At 40.2% G+C, this 19,287-nt stretch overlaps 1 protein-coding gene across 4 annotated transcripts in view; it reads right to left on the reverse strand.

The window, feature by feature from the left end:
* LOC104635493 (bifunctional heparan sulfate N-deacetylase/N-sulfotransferase 4) overlaps positions 1 to 19,287 on the reverse strand; it is a 144,747-nt gene that overhangs the window by 73,335 nt on the left and 52,125 nt on the right. For 3 of the 4 annotated variants that reach the window (XM_075751013.1, XM_075751015.1, XM_075751014.1), the window contains one exon: positions 9,092 to 10,340. In XM_075751013.1, coding sequence (XP_075607128.1) covers positions 9,092 to 10,072 — 981 coding nt within the window. In that variant the 5' untranslated portion in view covers positions 10,073 to 10,340. Of the gene's footprint in view, positions 1 to 9,091; positions 10,341 to 14,608; positions 14,745 to 19,287 lie in introns of those variants that run through there. The other variant, XM_075751016.1, reaches the window with a different exon arrangement.

Consider the following 19,287-nt stretch of genomic DNA (forward strand, 5'->3'; position numbering starts at 1 on the left):
AACTACAATGTGTACTAGAACCTGACACTACAGATGGCTGGATCAGCATTCAGTACTGCTGGTGCAGTGCTAACCTGGTGTGCACAGGTGTTAGCCGTATTCAGGAGACTGGTGTCTCAGCTGGAGAGTCAACCATCTGCAGTTTCTTACGGTCATCCTTCGAAAGCCCTAGCAATACGGCCTTGCCCCAGGGTCTGGTATAAAGCGAGAGACCCATAGACACCATTCGGTGCCCAAGATTCCCAAATGTGTACCTGTTCACAGGAGCTGGCGTTACTGCTGTGACACACGTACCTACCCAACACTAGCAAATAACGAAGGGTTTACCCATCACTTGCCTTTGGTGCTCTTGGTTTTAAGCTGGAGAGTCTTGATTTACATCTCCACAAAGGGTTGGAGAGTTGCTATGCCAATGGTCATAGGTCAAAACCTGACCATCAGGGCTAACTAGTCGGCATCTGATGGAAAACCACAATGCATCATACAGAGTTTTATTACAGGTCATGCCTTCACAGCAAACCCCGAATGCTTTGTACGATTTTATCTTCTTTTGCTTGGCCAGTCCACATGGACACAGAATATTATCTGGTGACACAAACATGAAAGGCAGGATGATTTTCTCATCAAATTTGATTCTTTGTGGGTGCGCTTATGATCATTGCAAAAAACTCAATAAACACTCTGATGCACAGACGTCCCCTTCAGCAGTGAAATAACTATATCAAACTGTCAGAATTGCAAATGCTCAATGAAATAATTCTTTTTTTGTTGTTTATTTATTAAAGTAGCTACACAGACCAGATGAAATTTCCTAAATGAAATAGTTTCTTGTGAATTTCTCCAGATGGATCAATGTGTTTGTATGCAAAGCACTATTCTCCGACAAACTCTGCTGAAAGCAATATATGACTCATTCCAACTATTCCAAGCTATGCATGACTCAAGTTGAACGATGGAGTCAGAAGGTCATTTGTTCTTATGTCTTTGTGAAAATATTTGGACTCTGTATATGTCCACAGGAAAATGAAACCCTTCTGAAAATTGTTTGGCCCTTTGCGGAAAGCCTCAATGTTCCCGTAGATGAAGGCACAGCTCACTAGAAGCAACGGTCACATCCTAGATCTTGACCAAAGGCATTTTCTTCTGAAATGAAGTAGGAGGTTTAACTCGAAGGTTATCCTATTATATGGTACCGTAATCTGCTTATGATTTACCAGTTTTGAAGTTCCATATGCCGGCATGTGAAGTTTACCTTCAGGAATGATAATTAGTAGACAGTGTCTACCTACTAGAAAGCAATTTGCACTTTAGAGGGACACCAAGCCCAGTCTTTGAGGTGCAGCTCTTGCTAGACCCTTATTCTGCTTTCTGCATAAGCTGGAATTTGGTCACCTTTACCTAAAAGCCCTTACGTTATCCTGCCTGTATGGAAAGAAGACAGATGGAGACGTATAACATGAGAAGTAAAAGTATTAATTGAAGAGGTCTATGGCCATATTCATAGAAGAGACAAAGAGGATCACAAGATTTAATTCATGTGAGTGTATGCATGTGTAGGTAGGTAGGTACATAGATAAATCGATCTGTCTAAGAATTTGAAACCAAGCATAGATGAAGATTTGTCTTCATACTACGTTATGATACAGAGGTGGGCAAAAAATGCCTAGTTAGTTTCGAAGTTGTTCTTTTCTCTGTGAGATTTTCTTTATTATCTCGTCCGTTTATCTGTCCTTCTGTCTATTCACCCTTTGTCTGAGCATTGCTGTTTTCAAATCGTTTGAATAATGCTAATGATACTAAATTGAGCTTTTGCTTTAAGTGTTGTTTCTTCTGCTCACATTTGGATGACAAAGGCATATTTAAAGTTACTTAAGTAACACTGCTACTTAAGTAACTGCATTATATATGGCATTCATGGTAATGTGTTTATTGCTGCATCAAGTGCTTTTAAGGCAATAATTATGACTGCTCTTTAAGTCTGCATTGGCTAGCCTTTCTAGAAAGGGATTTGATCATTTCACAGAGTGTTATTTTGCTATACAGGAAGCAATTGTTATTGCTCCTTTTCAGCTAATATGCATTGGTTTAAAACTCAGGTTAATGTAGGCCTCTTGAGAGGTTAATATAAAGCAGCCGTGGTTTTTGGCTCCTACAGATTCCCTAAATGTTATAAAAATTATTTAAATTAAATTAAGCTAAATTGAGTGCCACGTATATCCTGGAAAAATACTCCAGCATGACTTCAGAACTATTTTGGCAAAGGGATTTGAGAAATCAGTACAAATCCAGGAAATCAGCAGCAATGTAGATGAAAGAATGTGTCACAAGACAATGATGCTGAGCACTAGATATTTCTGAATTAGACCAATAACTAAAAACCCCCGCCCTTCTACATTTTAAAAGGTATTGTGCTGTTCAAATTGCACTGCCTGGAGTCTTATAACCCTGCAGAAGAAAACCCCAGTGTGCCCTCTGGAACAGATCGCCGAGTGAGTTTTCAAACACTGAGGAAAAATCTTGCTTAGACCACGTGATAAAGGTACCCTTCAAATGTGTGGGACACATGGAAGGAACAGAATTGTCTAAACTAATGAAATGAAAGAGCTAGAAAATTAGAGCCACCGGAATTTGTTTTCTGGCAAGACTGTATAAAACGTTGTCAAGACCTACCATATCTTTCCATACCAGGGAAACCTGGCTGACGAGAGAACCCCAAATCTATTACAATTCAGGCAGAGGACTTGGATAGACAGTCAATCCACCAGGCCGCCAAGGAGAAAAATAAATGTTTTGCTGATGGCAAAGGAATAATGTTTTTTAACTACATCAGTGTGAAATTCTGAATGAAAGAACAGGCTTTACTGAAACAAAAAAAGTATGAAACATTTTGTGTGATGTATCTTGACAAGGCACTCGAGCAGTATTCGACACTCAAATTATTGCAGAAAGAGTTGGGTGATTCAAGAGACCTGAACAAGGAAAATATTGAATGAACTGTCATCTCTGCTGAAGGAGAATGGAGTAGACGCTCCCATTTTAAAAAAGATTGTCTGATTATTAAATTTTTCTTATAATGCCTTCTCAGCTGCTTTGAAAATTCATTTTTAAAGACTTTAAGACCATCCAAAAGTGGGAACTCCAGAATTTCACTTCATTGTGTTCTTCACTGCCACTCTCAAGTGCTTTAAAAGATGACATAAGGGTAACACAGCCTATAATGACTAAAGCTTGGCTGTCTCCTCCAGCTTCTTATGCTCATACATCTTCTGGTTTTAGTTTCTCCCTGCATTGTCCATTAGTGTGGTTCCTTTACTGGCAGGAGTTTATTATTATAAAAAGGCTGTAGGGATGACTCTTGTATCCCACATTATTGGCAAGGAAGCGATTGCTTTTGCAGCTTCTGCTGAAGGAAAAAGCCGCAGATGAACGAACAATTAAAAAAAAAAAAAAGATTTGTTTCTAGTTTCTCTTTGTAGCATTAGGAATTTCAAATTTTGCTTAAGCAAAACCAACTGGGTGCAAATGGAGGTATTGAGCTGCTGTAATTTCCATCATAATCTCCCCTGAAGTTGTGTCTGAGTACAGGAAGGGTACAAAAGATTATCCAGAGCAACTCTTCAGAAAACTGAGTTAGAAATCCAGGTGTCTCTTCTAATGCTCCCTGACTCTTAATTCTGGTCTCCACCACTGCTGGCAATTTTCTACAGAAAGCTAGGCATATTCTGTGACACTAGATGCCAAATTCTCCAAAGGGATACAGAAATGTGTTATTGTGTCCATTGTTAAATAGAGTTTCCTCATCCACATGCCTGGCTTGAGTCTGTACCACCAACTCCAAAGAGCACGAGAGGTAAGGCATCCCAGCAGAACTGAAGTAGGAACAAGCATTGGTCTACAACAGTTTATTAAATTCCTTCTTTCAAAGGGCATTTAGACTTTGCACACAGCAACACAGAGAGCTCTACCCATCTCGTGCCCACCTGCAGCTTTTTAGTGACTACGGTTCTGCCATGCCCGGTGATCTGGCCCAGGCATTTCTAATTATTCCACCTGAAAGCAATTGTCCTTGCAGGAAGATCAGAAAAAGCATATGCTGGAGAGATTCTGTTACTGAGCTCAGCCTCCTGCCGAGCCAGTACTCTTTCATTTGGAATTATCAGAAAAGATGCAATTCCAACTTTAATTCTTGTCTTTAAAATACTAAAATGAGCAAGAAATCATAGCCTTCAAGTATTCAAGGCATTTTAATGATGGTGAAGGTCAAAGACAAAGTGCAGATTTGTGGAAGTGAGGAGGTGTCAGAAACTAATGTAATTCATATTTCCACTGAAGAAAGTGGACTGGAGCTTAGAGTGGAAGAAGTGGGGAGAATGCAGACGGGCTATTCAGTGCTGCAAGAAGGAAGGGCTGCAGTCAGCAGTAACACAAAGGACATTCCCAAGTGTTTTTCCATCATTTTATAGTATCTCAGAAAGCAAAAGGATGCTCCTGCCCTTATGGCAGCAATTAGAGGGAATATAGCAAAGGGAAGCGTAGCTTTTAGAGAAAGGGGCTTTGTGATACGATGGTGCTGGGACGAGCAATTTCTCTTTGATTATCAGCTCCAGCTGGGAGAGCTGGGGGAAGAGAGGGAAGCAGGTGGCTCCTGAGAGAGTCCACCTGGAGGAAGGCTATAGAAGGGAAGCTGTGCTGCACTGCAAGGCCTAGTAGAGTCAAGAGGAGGGTAGAAAGTGAAAGGCTAATGGTTTTTGGTTTGTTTTATTATTTATTAAAGAGTCAGAGCCTTAGCTTGTATTGTGATCTTGTGGGGTTTTTTTGAGTTACTAATAACTCCCAGGAAGTTGTGAAAGGTGTTGAAAAAGGCCTGGTCGCTGCATTGAGCTCTTCCTGGGTGAGTAAATATTATGCTAGTTCATACTATAGCAACAAAAAAAAGGAAAGACTGTAGCAAGTTAGTACTATCTGTTTGGGTAATGCAGCTGCGTTTGTGCTCAGTTGAAAGGAAACTTCAAAGGTAGAAGTTTTGTATGGCAATGCCAGACACAGCATAACCAGATGTTTCTATGGTGGGGTTTTTTTTTTGCTAAATCACTGATGCCAGTGATCCTGGACTTGTTGTGTGGCTGAGAACTGATGTAACTTGCAAGTACATGAATTCAGTAATTCTGCAAATTAACTGCTGAATTTTTGAGTCTTTTGCCTTCTGAAATCAAGCAGCGAGATAATACAGGGGCAGGAGGGAAAGGGAGAAATTCATTTGCAGAGGCTCGCTAGGCTCAAGATAGATCTCCGCCAAGCTTGGGAAAATAGCTTTCTGTGGCTCTGCTGAGTTCCTGTTTAATTACTTAGCCAGATATGACCTTGCACAACTTCTATAATACAAGGGACTAGGAGATCTTTTGTGGTAAACAGAGCCCATAAAAACTCCGTTCTCTAATCTCTGTTTCTCTAGCTGATGCCACCTTTTTTAAAACTATATATATCTCTGAAGCACCTAATTGAGAAATGACTTTGTGGGGGGATAAAAACATTTGAGTTGCAGGAAGTAATTGCACAGGAACAGTGTTACTTGTCTTTTTATTGTTACGTACAAATACTGTTATTATTAGAAGACTCATTTCTAGTCATGTGTCCTTTGGGTTGGCAGTTATTGTATGTTTGGTCACTGAAAGGAAATGCCTAAGAGATTGAGCAAAGTGATGTTATTTAGCTGTATTTTTCATACAGTTTAGGAGGCGTGTAACTATTCATTTGCAGTTTTCTTGCACGTGCCTGGGAATCTGCCAGGTATGAAAGCATTCCCAAGGGAGGCAGGTGTGGGTGGCACCTTAGGAGGGCCTAACAGAGAGTCCATATAACTCTGCAAAGTGAACCTACGCTGTTTGCAGTAACAAATGCTAAGAACTAAAGGAGTTGTAGAAGTAGCGATGTGGCATAATGCAGTGGATTGTACTGTGTTGAGAAATTGTTTCATTACGAGCGCTGCTTTATATGGTTCTCTTGTTTAGTTTTAAAAGCACTGTATAAATAACAAATATTTTCTTTGATAATGGTGATGCTGATGTTTTAAACTTGCATTACAGAGGACAGGATGAAATGAGTTTTGAGATGCATGACATTATAAATGTGGACTGTGGAGGTTTTGGGTTTTTTGGTTGGGTTTTTTTGTTTTGGTGCTAAATACACCTGTCATGTTCAGGAAAGAAAGGAGGCAGTCCAAATTCTGCCATGTTCTTGTTGAACAACATACAGAGCCTGTGCTAATCCCTCTAGCTATCAGAGCCGTTCACACTTCCACCCTTACATCCATACAGGACAAGCACAACCTGCCCCTAAATCTTGCCGTGCCTCTGTGCGTCAGAAACAGGGTCTTGCCTGCTGTGGAAATGCAAACCTCTCTGAGCAGCTGGCCACAGCCGCTGCTTCAAAATGCATAGCGATACTGTGACATCACTTAAATACCAGGCTCTTAAATATTGTCTCACTTTGCTATTTTTGCCTTTCAAGCAAAGAAGCTGCTCTGCCTTAAGGGGTGAAGGCAGGCCCGCTGGTTCTTAATTGCCTCCTTCCCCAAGTGACTGGGGAGATTGTTCTCTAACTGGCTGTAATTATCCTTTACTGTAAACTAACCAAAGTACACACTGATTTCGGTGTTATGTTCATTAGCAAGCATCCCATTTTGAATGTTAATGTATTCTGGGAATGTCCAGTCTGTAAGAATGGACTGATTTGTGTAGCAAGTGTTTGTGAAATACCCTGAGGAACAAATCTGTAGCTGGTGACTTATTTCAAATGAAGCCCGTGATGTTAAGGACAAGAATATCAATGGATGGTCAAGCTGCAGAGTGGATTTAGGTGTGAACGTTGTCTAAAAGGGAGATAAACTTTTTGTTGTCCCCAAAAGAGCGCTTGATGGGAAGGTTGGTTCTGAGTCTGTGCCTGCAAAAGATTTCTCCCTGTGGTCGGTGTTTGTGGCATGATTTCTTGTGTGAGATGAAGGGGGAATTTATCCTGCAAGTGGCACTATTAGTGGCTTTGCGACTGAAGTGGGCTGCTAATTTAGCACTGGAGAAATGTGGGAAGGATGAAAGCTGCTCTTCATACCTCGACTCAAACATAATCCATAAAAAGACTTGCCACACGTTCCTTTAAAAAAAAAAAAAGTCTGAACCTAGCAGATGCTTTTTCGTGTTATTTTCAAGGTATTCAGCAGCGTAGACTGCTTGGTTTTCAGATGGGTAACTGTGTGCAGCATATAAAAGTGATGCTGAATGCTTTTAACGGTTACGGTTCTGCCATCCAGCTCCTACTCGAGCCCCTGGATCTGGAGTTTTCTGCCATGTCTCCTATAATGAGCAATGAAGCATGGCTGCTTTGCCAAGTCCAGGTGGAAAAGTTTGCCTAGTAATGTTGTCAATCGCTGGAAAATAAGGAAGTGACATGGGATTTTTCTGCCTAGTGAGATTATTCCAGTCAAAAGTAAGATTCGAGTTTCGAAGTGACTCTATATGGACACTCTCCTTATAGTAATAGGGGCTCTTTCACCAATGTAGAATAATAGACTTCCTTAGTGGAGCAAACAAGATCAGAAAAAGATGGTCTCAAAAATGTGCCGGCAGAAAGCTATTGCTGAAAAACTTGTTCCACAATTGCCTTTTCAGTTAATTTCCTCTTGTATACAAGCCCTTTCTCAGAGCATTTTACCATATATTTCTGGAGAGAGAGCACTTGATCACTGAGCTTGTGCGCAGCGCTCAGATCTGAAGATACCAGGCACTTGGAGTGCCTGGTGCTAGAAATCAGCCCTGATGAGCATTCCTATGCCTGGCTTGGCTAATAGAATTACCCGAACTGTTATGATGTGCAAAGTTGTTTTAACTGTGTATGAGACTACTGCTTTTGCTGGGTATTTCTGTACCTCTCTTAATGATCTGGATGAGGAGGCGGATGAATATAGAAGTTGTAGAAATGGAAATAAGAATTAAGAAACAAAATAGAAATCCATGTTTAAAAACAAAAGGCTTGTTGCTCATGAAAGCATTGGGGTATTTACAGGGAAAACCCCCTGTAGAATAAAGGGTTGAGAATGTGATGTTGCATGCTTAGGAACTTCAGTTAATCTCTGAATATGACGATTCTCACGTGTGGAAAATTGTGAGGAAATAACTGGCATGCTATTGAGTTCTGCCTAGTCTTTTCAAGTTGCACATATCTTTGAAAATTACTCTGAACAAATCTAATGGTGTCCCTGGATACTACAGGCTATGCAAATAAGTTTAAAAGAGCTGCCAAAGAATAGTCTGTGGGCTTTTCACCATATCAGATGGTTATGGCATTTACTAAAGTGTAGGCTATGCTTCCATCTTGTCACTGGTAACTTTAAATGCTTATCTGCTAGACTGCTAGTGAAAATTATTCTGCTAATTCTTGTAAGGCAAAATGTGACTATAACTTTTTCAGGCTTTTTTTCCTTTTGCTCTTTTTGTTCTTTTTAAATATAGTGCCAGTTATGTGAGATTTCAAAAGGCAACCATCTTCTGTTGTTCTGTCTGCTTTTCAGAAATAGTGAAAGAAAGAATACAGAAAATGCCTATAAATTGTATTATATATATGCCCCATACATACGTGTGTATGTTTGCAAATAGGGAAAAACAAATTAATGCAGTGTAAAACATGTGGTGTTACCTAAAAATTCAGATATCTCAGCAGCAAACTTGCTCCACAAATAGATATAATTTTATTTAGAGATAAAGGTCTGCTATGCGAGGTATAAAAAGCCTCCTTTGTTACCCAGGTGGTCTGGGTGAAGCCCTGGAGCAGAACCTATATAAACAAGGGGCAGCTAGAACGATCGCTGTATGCGTTACTGTATGAGGCCATCGCTATGTATCAACACATACTTGAATGCATCTCTATATGTATGTGGGTAAACAAACTTTTGAAATAATCTCAGGTTATGGTTTCTGTATCTGCTAGCTACCCTTGTGCATTTTCAGCCTTTCCTAGGAAATGGAGCTTGCCAGCTTTGCCAAGCTTTGTCTCTCTTTAAATACCCATACACACATACATGTACCCCCAATTCTTGCCTTACCTTCACATCGTTGATGTTCATCCTCGTTCCCTCCTTCCCAACGAAGATGTCATCTATGTCAACCAGAATGTACCTATCCAAGGACAGCGTGAGCTTCTTCCCCGACAGGAAAGAGATGGCATCAATAAAGATCAGTTTGTGCAACCAGAAGGTCAGGTTGTTTCCAAAAAGGACTCTTTGAATCCCGTCATGAAGCCCCAAGTCTTGGATGACGGTTGCATACAGAGCAGCCTTTGGCAAGGCGGCGGGGGGCGGTCTGGAGGTCTGCAGTTCCGTTAAAAGCACAGGTTGATAGGTGGAATGGTTAAACTGGAAAACTGTCCAGTCTTCGCCGGGCAGTGGACCTTTCTCAACCCTTGGTGCTTTGGTAATGTGCAGCAGGGGAGACTGAGGGTTTACCACGCAGTCTTTGAGGGCTACATTATTGTAAAGGTGTAATGGCAATCCTTTCAGTTTTGTACTTGGGGAGCTGTTCTCGTTGGCTTTATGAAAACCAATTATGCTAACACTGTATTCCACACAGTATTTTTCCAGAAGCTCTCTATTCCACGAGTCCATGGATACATACTTTAAAATATTCTCATATATAACAATCGCGTATTTTCCTCTTCCATTGTCTGTGAGAGGGGGAATATCCCCCTTAGCTGGTGCGATGACCATGTGGTACTGAAATCTGCTGGACTCAAGGATGGCTATGATGTCTTGCCCCAGTTGGGAGTACTGGCTTTCCACGAACAGGAGAACAGTGGGATCAGTTTTAGATGGATCAATGGGTTTAGCTGTTTTCAGCTCCACGGACCTGTATGGTAGAAGCTTGAGGTCTCCACACTCTGCTTCTCCAGTGGTTTCCACGAGGGCCACTTCCTGCTTGTAGCCAGTGTAGAGGTAATAGGCAGAAATCACAATACTTGCCAAGCAGAAGGTCGCCAGGAGAATGACCAACGTTCTGAAACTTCTGCGGAGCTTCACGATTAGATTCATCTTTTGCAGGACTTCCAACTTCTGTTGGACTTGCTGCTTTTTTTTTTATTCTCTCTTCCTAAAGTGCCATAGGAACGAGGAGATGCAGAGGTGCTGATTCCCCTCCCGAGACGTTCATGTGACCATTGCAGTGCATTTATGAAGCTGTCGAGGAGGTTTATAAAGCTGTTGGAGCAGGAAGTCAAAGGATCCGGAAAGCTAAATTGAAAGAGATTTTCTCAGAATGCAGCAGCTGCCAATAATCAATGAAGAGGACTCTTAACATTATCTGCAACAAGAAGTAAAAGAAGAGTAAATAAAATAAAATCCATAAAGCAATTAAAAACGCACGTTAATAAAGACAGTGATTGATACTGGTAATCTGAGTTAAGAGGGAAGTTTATGAACAGTTCAAGGAGCACTCAGTGTCACTTGCTTTTTTGATGTATTAAGATAACCTGCATTAAACATCTCTCCCATATTCTTAGGGTATAAAAATAAAGTCTAAACATAACTTTTTGAGGAAATATATATCTTCATTTATGGGCATTTCTTATCTAAAATGGCTCATTGCTTTTCCAAATGGGAATGACTGAAGATTGTAGGACAAAATTAGGACAACGTAAGTGTTTGTTAAATATTGGGCCAGCTCTGAAGCCCGTGTGCAATTGCTGGTAGTTCTACCTACGTTCATGAAAAATTACCATTGGTAACAATAAACCATATGACTCGGAGGCAATTAAAAGTAACTAAATAAATAGCCCATGCTGCTCTATGTATTTAAATAGGAATTAACATCTTTCTGAATTACTTAGATTGTTTACCTGTTGGAATAATGCGAGACTGTAAACAATGGATGATTTTTGAACTGCAAGGAAGAAACACTCTTTCCAGGCAGATACTTGTCAGTTGATGTGTCTTTCTCCATTAATTCAGATTACACTTTTGAGTTTTGTTCTGAAAACTATTCATTCATCTTAAGCTTTACATCTAAAACTGGAAAATACTTACAAGAAAGGTATTGAAGAAATTTGTCTATTACTATTTTTATGACTCTGATATACAGTTCTAAGGAGCCTCTTGACTGCGTCAGTTCAGGATCTTAAAAATGCAAGTGAAAAGTTTTAATTTGGCTTGAAATGCCTCGTATAGCGCTATCCTAGTTTTAGAGCACTCTACTGGTTTTGGGAGCTTATCAAGCAGGGAACAGAATGCCGAAGTAATTGTGAATTAATAGGTCTGCTTGCTCGTGAGAGGATTGTTACTGCTTTTGCAGTTCAGAGAGAGGGAGTTGCTGCTGAGGCCATTTGTGACTTTGCCAGATTCAGGTTTTTGTCTGCTTTACTTTTCTCGGCTGGAAGCTTGCTAGGCAATTCGTACCCCTGTTTTGTGGGCTGGTCCATCAGTGACCCTGCTATGTGTTGCACAGCGATTGGCCAAAAGGTGAGCAAGGTGGGTAGTTTACCCATGGACAGAAGTGAACAGAAATGAGAACAATAGTCTGTATTTAGTAATGTCTTATGTATGAGAGAAGAAATAAAAAAGAAATTGCAGCTGTCACTAGGAAACTGAAATCATTCTGATAATTCCAAGAGTATTTGCTCCCCTTTGGTGCTTCCCTTGTTCTGCAGTTCTGTCTGCTTGCCGGGATCTTGCTTCTTATTAAACCTCCAATTAAGATTTTATCAAAAGATAAAACTGGATCAAGTGAGGCATCCTCTGTGAGGCTGTGTCCCAGTTTTGGTGACATTGATGAGTCACTCAGCCTGACTCTGAAGGTCTATTGGATCAAGAGAATTGCAGGGCAGCCTCGCTGGGTGGGTAATCTGCCCACAAAACAGTTAATTACAACAAGCCTTAGTTTTGTTAGCATGAGATAGGCAGCTATCTTGGAAACAATAATTAAAAACCGCTCTTGGCCTCTGCATCCTCTGCTTGCTTTCAGCACTAGAGGGCAATATTTTCTTGCTTTTCAGCAGGCAGCACCTGCTCTCACCTCGACACACAGAGCAGACAGCCCTGCCTGCAGGCAGGCCCTTCCCAGACGGGTCTTAGAAATCCTCAGAGCAGGTAAAACACCTTAATTAAGACTCTTATGTTTAAAAATAAATAAAAATCAGGACTTCTGCTCTAAGAAACCTGCCACTAAATCACACTGAATGCTTACCAAATGTCTCAGCCTACACCTTGTAGTACAAGGGAATAGCATGCGAGGAGACCTAAAATGACACATTTTTTCCCTCGCTGTTCCGTCCTGCTGGGTTTCCCAGATACTGGTATTGCAAGCTGTCAAAATAATACACTTCATAAGCCAGATCTTTGCTGCCAGTACTGCCTGTATTACTAAAATATGAGAAGCCCATGACTCTTATACAAGCAAAAAAAAAATAAATATGGTCTTCATCCCAAGTTAGTTGATCCAAGTAACATTGGTAAAATTTCTTCCAGTTAAAATATCAGTAATCAGATTTAATGCAAACTAGTACATCTGTTGCATGCAGATGTTATAACAAGTGCAAGTATTCACACTTCTCTAGATGTCTAAATATTAGATAAGGAATTTAAACTTGTATATGGAAACCTGGCATTGGAGCAGATCTTTCTAGTTTGTGCATTGTGTTTGAATTGCTCTCTTGAACTAATTGTACTGTTCAGTAAAAAAAAGTGTGAAGTAATTAAAGTTTATGAAAATAAATCAGCTATATTAGCCATTAGTGGGACATTTTCCAAGGCATAATTGGAAGTTAAGTGCCATTTGTGCCTTTGAAACTCTCCCCCTTAAAGTTCAACAGCTTTATATTCACAGAAATTCAGATATCTTTGGAGTATTTCTGTGCTATATTAATTTGAAAAACACGAAAATAGGCCATGTTTCATAATTAGCGTTACTAATGTAGTTTCACATTAGAAACCAGTGCTTGAGGTCCTGTGTTCGTATAGTCACTGGTCAGCATTCATTGATTCTTCAGGGCTAAAGCTGAAAGCTGGGTACATTTGATCTGGGAATCAAGGTTGCATTCATCCAGAGCTGGTCCTTCAGTAGATCTTCAATCTTGCGTTCAGCTGACTTCCCAGACATGGGGCCTTGCCCCAGAAAGAGCAGAACTCTGCGATAACTCTGTTGTGATACTGTAGCTGTCCACAGGAACTGTACTTTTTCTTTAATTCAGGCAGCCAAATTAAAACAGAGGTTTAAAAATTGCTGCTTCCTTGCTAAATAATACTTCCTGCTTCCCCAAAAAAATGCATTTGATTGATGATTAAAGCATACTGATTTTGAAGATGACTGATTGGGAGATTAGGACTCAACTATTTAAAACCCATAGCACAATACTGGAAAGAAACAACCTCTTATTAATACCTTGTGTTCACGTTGCATCAGGAATTAAAGCTGTTTCTCTCGTGGTCCAGTTCCTATATGAAGACCTTCTCACAGGGCTTAGTGATTTAACAAGCATCTTGACCAAATTAGGTGCAACTAATCAGTGGGGGAAATATAGACATTGCAGAAGGCAGTTACCTGTTGCAAAGGTAGCTGTTAATTGCTAATGAGGGACAGCTGAAATAAGCTATTGCCTGGGTAAATAGGGAAAACTCCATGAAGAGTGACAGTTAGTGCCTTCCATCATCCATCAGGAGAAAGAGGTGAAAAGAGAGCAGTTTGGGTCTGGCAGGAGGCCAGCGGTGCCTGGGCTGCCAGCCTGACCAAGGGGGCAGGGCAAGCACCGCCTCGCAGGGCTGTTGTAAGCTCTTCTCCTTTCCTTACCACTCCTTGTAGCTAGGCTAAGCATCTCCAACCTAGTTCAGCTTACGGAAAGCAGAGATGGTGGTGGTAAGCAGACAGTTGTGTTCATCCACCCTACGGATGGAGCCAACAGACTTCACATCCGCAGCAGGTTAAGAGCGTGTTGCTGATTACAACACCGAGTAGAGGAGCAGGACACTTGTATCACTGCAACACTGTCATTTCTAGTCTCCTGTCTGCACCAGAGTGCAAGGCTGCGTGGAATGCTCTACAGGTAATTCATCTGGAGGCAGGCCAGAGGTTTCTTCTCATCTTATTCCAGCATAAATCAGAAGTTGGAATGCCTTTATTTTCTATATATAAAACTTCCCTTTAGGCTAAAAAAATTAATGTAAACTTTCCTCTCTTCCTTCCTTTCTAAGCTTGTATGACTCCTGCCATTTATTAGCAGCCCTGTGATCCATGATACCTACTTGCTACTCCTTACATATGGCTGCTCACTCAATACTGAAACAAGCAAACTGATTTGAGTGAAAAATTACTCCTGTTGACCATTAGCAAAAGTTCAGGGTTTCTATTAATTGCAGAGGAAAAAACAGTGGGTTTTTTTTTCCCCTCCTCAAAAAAGTTTAAGAGATTTTTTTTTTCTTTTACTGAGCTCATGAAACTTGGGTGCTTGTTTAAAGTAACTTTTTTCTTTCAAGCATAACGAGTTGCAATGTGTTTTGTATTTATGAATGTGGCTCTGCTCACAAGGGGTGTTGATATCAGCTGCTCGTAGGTTACCACAAGATTTTAGAAAACCCTTTTACCGAGGATAAGGACAGCTTCTCGGCTGGTAAAGGCTGTTGCAGGTCTTCTAACTTTGTTGTAACTCTCTCTCAGAATTTCTGAGTGGAGAGGCTGCTCAGCACTTTCACCTCTTGTTTGTTTTCGATGCATAATCAGCTGTAAGTTTAAAGGACCGGGTTTTTTTCAGTATTTTCAGCAATTTGATGAGTCTATAGTGTGCACATAATCCTGTGTGATTCCAGAAAGCTAAATGATGCCAGAGGTTGAAGTCGATAATCAATTAATATAAAGCGAAATGTTTGAAATACCTCGACTTGTGCACTCGGTGAAAGCTGGCATCATCTTATGCATGAAAAATACTTGGAAGCTAGCTATTCGACCCTTTTGATATCTATCTTTCTCTGGCTTGAAACTTTTCCAGATGATTTCAGTACTTGGAGCTTTGAAGAAAAAAGGTTCCCCAGTGGAAAGGCGTATTTGGAGATAGGTTTTACATATATGCATATTCTCACACATGTGTACACATGCACCCATGCACACCTCTTACTATGTATGTAAGATAGTTAGGGAAACATGGTGTAAAGGTACTTAGGAAGTCTGTAAACTCTTCACTCCTGACAAACCGATCACATTTGATTTGCTGCAGGCAGATTCATGCAAACCTAACAGTTTGTCTCACTCCAGGACCACCAAAGCTGATCTGTTTTTATCATGGTTAGTATTGTCAAGTGTGATTTGAAGCATACTAACGGAGTGGTTTACTCATGTTCTGACTGAGTAGGGGAATTGTGATTAGAGGAAGCTTTGTAATAATTACTCCTTTAATATTTCTGAAGGTGTGCAGATAGCCACCGTTGACTTGCCACAAGTCCCGCTTTCTTGAACACACATGATAGATGTACTGTTGTAACAGCACGTCATCAGACCTTTTGTTCTCATTAATTATATGTGATCTGAAGTTGCTGACTCACAAAGTGGTTGGGTTTTTTCTTATTGATGCTTTTAGATAGGTAACTATAATATCCGCTGATGAGACACCACGACACACACCCCCCCCCCCCCCCCCCCCCCCAGATATTCTATGTGAATCGGTGGAATTTTAAAAATGTGAACTAATGAGACTGAGGAAGGTACTGCTCTTTCTGCAAATCCTCTCTCACAGAATTGTGATTCCCCAGCCCATATGTAACACATCACGTTGCTGAACTCCTAGTAGAAATTTATTCTACGGCTTAGACCACACTTCTGGTGAATGCTGCCTGCTGTTCAGCCTCAACACTTCTTTCTCCTGACCTATTAACTTCTAACCATCCCTTGCTCATTTGGACCACCCAGAAACGCACATTAATATTCCATCCATGATGTTTCCGTGACTTTTCCTCCAATTTATCAGTCTATAACACTTCAGCATATTTGAACATAAGTAGTTGTAGTATTTCCTCACAAATCACTGACTGCTGATTTTTCTTGAGTGTCAGGCGTGGAAGCTCCTAGAAGTCAGTAACAGTTTAAGTATAGTTTTAGGAAGACCATGCATGAAGAGAGACCCTGTATATTTTTTTTCTTGTGTCTTGACAGAGTGGCTCTAGTCACCATTGCAACGAGTAGGTGTTAATGACCCCATTCACCTTTTGTGCAGCTCCATATGTGGCAAAAATGTTGTGGTGTGATATCAAAATACATCACTTCATTGAGATATACCAAAATATACATAATATTTTGATGTCATCAGGCAAAACACCTTAGCTTCGTGGACAGACTTCAACTAAAATATTAATAAAAAGTATTGTCTCAATGCTGTTTCCAGTAAATGTGTCTATCTTGCCTCAGTGATGGTAATAAGCTATCACTTTTTACCAGTAACTCACTAAAAATTCAAAAAAGCTAAATAGCATTATTCTTGGGTACAGGCCTGACTTTTCCAAGATCATTTGGGGCAGACTCATGGCTGAGCTGGAAGGAATAGCCACTTGCTCTTGCATAATGCCCTTCAACAGATAGGTGTCTTTACAACCCTCGTGACATTGGTAGAAAAGTAACTGAACTGCCAAGGATGAAAAGAAGGTTTGGAGAGACGATCCAAATGTCAGATGCTTATTTCTCGAGCTGTGATGACAAAGCCAAAATGGCAGAAAGTGGTGGCTGAAAACACAGCAGAGATTCCCGTGGTACAAAGTTGTGTGTGACCTACAGGATGGAGTCCTTGGAGTTGATGCTTTGCCTTCCCAGCGGGACTGATGGAGAGTGCAGGTGTAACGAACATCCTGTGACTGCCCCAGTCCTTTTGAATGGAGCTGGTGAATAAAAGCAGGCTTCACGTGTTTTCCTGAGACAGCCTGCAAAACATTCCTCCTGACTCGAAGCAACAAATCTTCTGATCTCGCTTGGTTAATAGCTCTTCATCACTTTTCAATTCATAGTTTAATGCTTCAATGGAAGCCAATTTGAATTCATTTAACTTTTCAAATAAAACTTTTGTGAAATGCTGTATCAGATGTTTTATTACAGTCCATCTATTCTGTTACTGTTTTCTACTTTTATAAGGCTGTCAATTAGCTATCCAGTTTCAATAGAATGATTTGTGTTGTGAATTCAGTTGAGAGACAACATTTGTGCAATATAATGGCTGCCTAACTAGAACTCCTTAAAGTCAATCAATGCAGTAGTCAAACTCTGTACATCTTGTTTGATCATACATAAAAGCTAAGGCATAAAAAACACTAAAAAAAAAATCTTTTTATAGTTCTATTAGCATCTAAATAACTGCAGATTTTCTGTATCTATTTTGAAAATTTACCAAGGATTACAGATTTGCTGGATAGCTATTGAAACTTTACTTTTTGGAGGTTTCTTACACACACACAAAAAATTTAAAAGCTCCCTTTTGAATGAAGAGGCCCTTTGCCTACCAGACACAGTCACAGGCTCTGGAATAGCTTATTAGAAGCTAAACTCTTTGGTCTTTATACTTTTTTTTTTTGTTTAGTATTAATCATTTCCTGCACTTTCTGTTCTGCTATAGCTTTTATGGGACCTAAAAATGGTTGCCACAATACAAGATAATTAAAATGTCTCCGCCCTTTTATCAATGACAATATATTTCACCGAATAACATGTTTTGTGGTGTCTGTATCCTGTCACAGGGACTAGTTGAGAAAGTCTGATGTGGTCACATCTGTGCTAGGAATTAAAAGGAGGCCACTAACTTATTTCAGAGAGACTACTGCTGTCACATAGTAATGATCTATTACTACTGTAAAGGAAGTCTATTTAAACCCAGATAACAAAGACTTTGTACCTAAATCCTTAGAGCAGCACGTTTACCACATGAAACTTAAACAGAGATTTATTCTGAGTTTACTCAAGCCAGGTTTCCAGCCAGCCAGAGACAGTTTTTAAGCTCCGAGTACATTCACTCTCATTATAATAGCTTCCCTATATTTATTTTATAAGTAAATTCTACTGGAGTTCCCTCTCCCCAACTTCGTCCAACCTGTCTGAAGGGTTTTGTTACATTGAGAGGATTTGGCACAAAAAGGGGTAGGATCAGAGCAGGTGTGTGGGCTAGAGCATCATCTCAGCCATCAGCACTATCACAACCTGGCAGGGCTTAGCCAGCAAACAGTGGCAAAGGCAAGTAATGGCTTTCAAGCAAAGTAAGGTGAGCAGAGTGAATGAAGACAGGGTGACCCTCCACGTGTCCTTTTTTTGTGTGTGCGTGTGCTTCTTGGACTTCCAAACAGCATTGTTCTGAAAAGGAAAACTCAGTCACTTCCCCCTTGCTCATAAAATACTTGCATTTATCACTGCTTTATTACATGACAGTTTGGGGGCAGGAACGGTTTATAATATTTCTCCGGTCTTTTCCATATATACTTAAATTGCTTAAGTTAGAGCCTTAGTCTTAGACGAGGTTCCAGGCAGTCCTTCAGAAAATTCTGGGCCTTATTACCAGTTCTTTAAAACTGGAAAGATTAGCTTTTTTTGTGGGAACCAGTTATGGCTGCAACTATTACTGTTGTCAGCAAAACTAATCTAGACAGAGAAACTTCGTGTACTAAAAATACTACAATACCCAACAGACTATATGTCACTTTTACATATTTAAGTATTTCAGACACCGCCAAGCAGACAAGATAGTCCCAGGAAGTTTTATGGAAGATATTATTACAAATTCAACTTCTTTTTTTAATCTAGAAATGACTGGATGGGTATTGTTTGCCTATCAAGAGGAAAAAATGCCTAGCGATGAGAGGATAAGGCGGGGACCTGAAACTTTGAGTTCTGTCCCTTTCTGCTACCACCATCACATATTGCCCTCTGGAGGCCACTGATTTTTTTTCAGAACCTATACCCTCTTCTACCTTTACCTGGGCATTAGCTGTAAAATGTTCTAAGATGATTCTGTTTGGTTCAAATATATAGCATGGATGTTGAAAACAGTGCATTTAAGAAAGCCAGTGCAAAATTCGTACTTTAATGTGCAGTCAAATGTATTTGCAGTCCTTGCTTCCTTTTTTCTTCTTATTCATCCCCTGGTTAAATTTCTCTGTTTATTTCTGCCACTGTTTTATGGGGTTTCTCTGAGAGAAGCCACTTTATCAGTCAAGCGAAAGATCTCTTTTGAGATTTCTGGTGTGTCACCTGTGACCTATAGATACTGTTTTTCTTTTGGTTCAAAATATAAACAAATGCTTCT

Source organism: Balearica regulorum, chromosome 4 (genome assembly GCF_011004875.1).
Source record: "Balearica regulorum gibbericeps isolate bBalReg1 chromosome 4, bBalReg1.pri, whole genome shotgun sequence".
Taxonomy (NCBI): Eukaryota; Metazoa; Chordata; class Aves; order Gruiformes; family Gruidae; genus Balearica; species Balearica regulorum.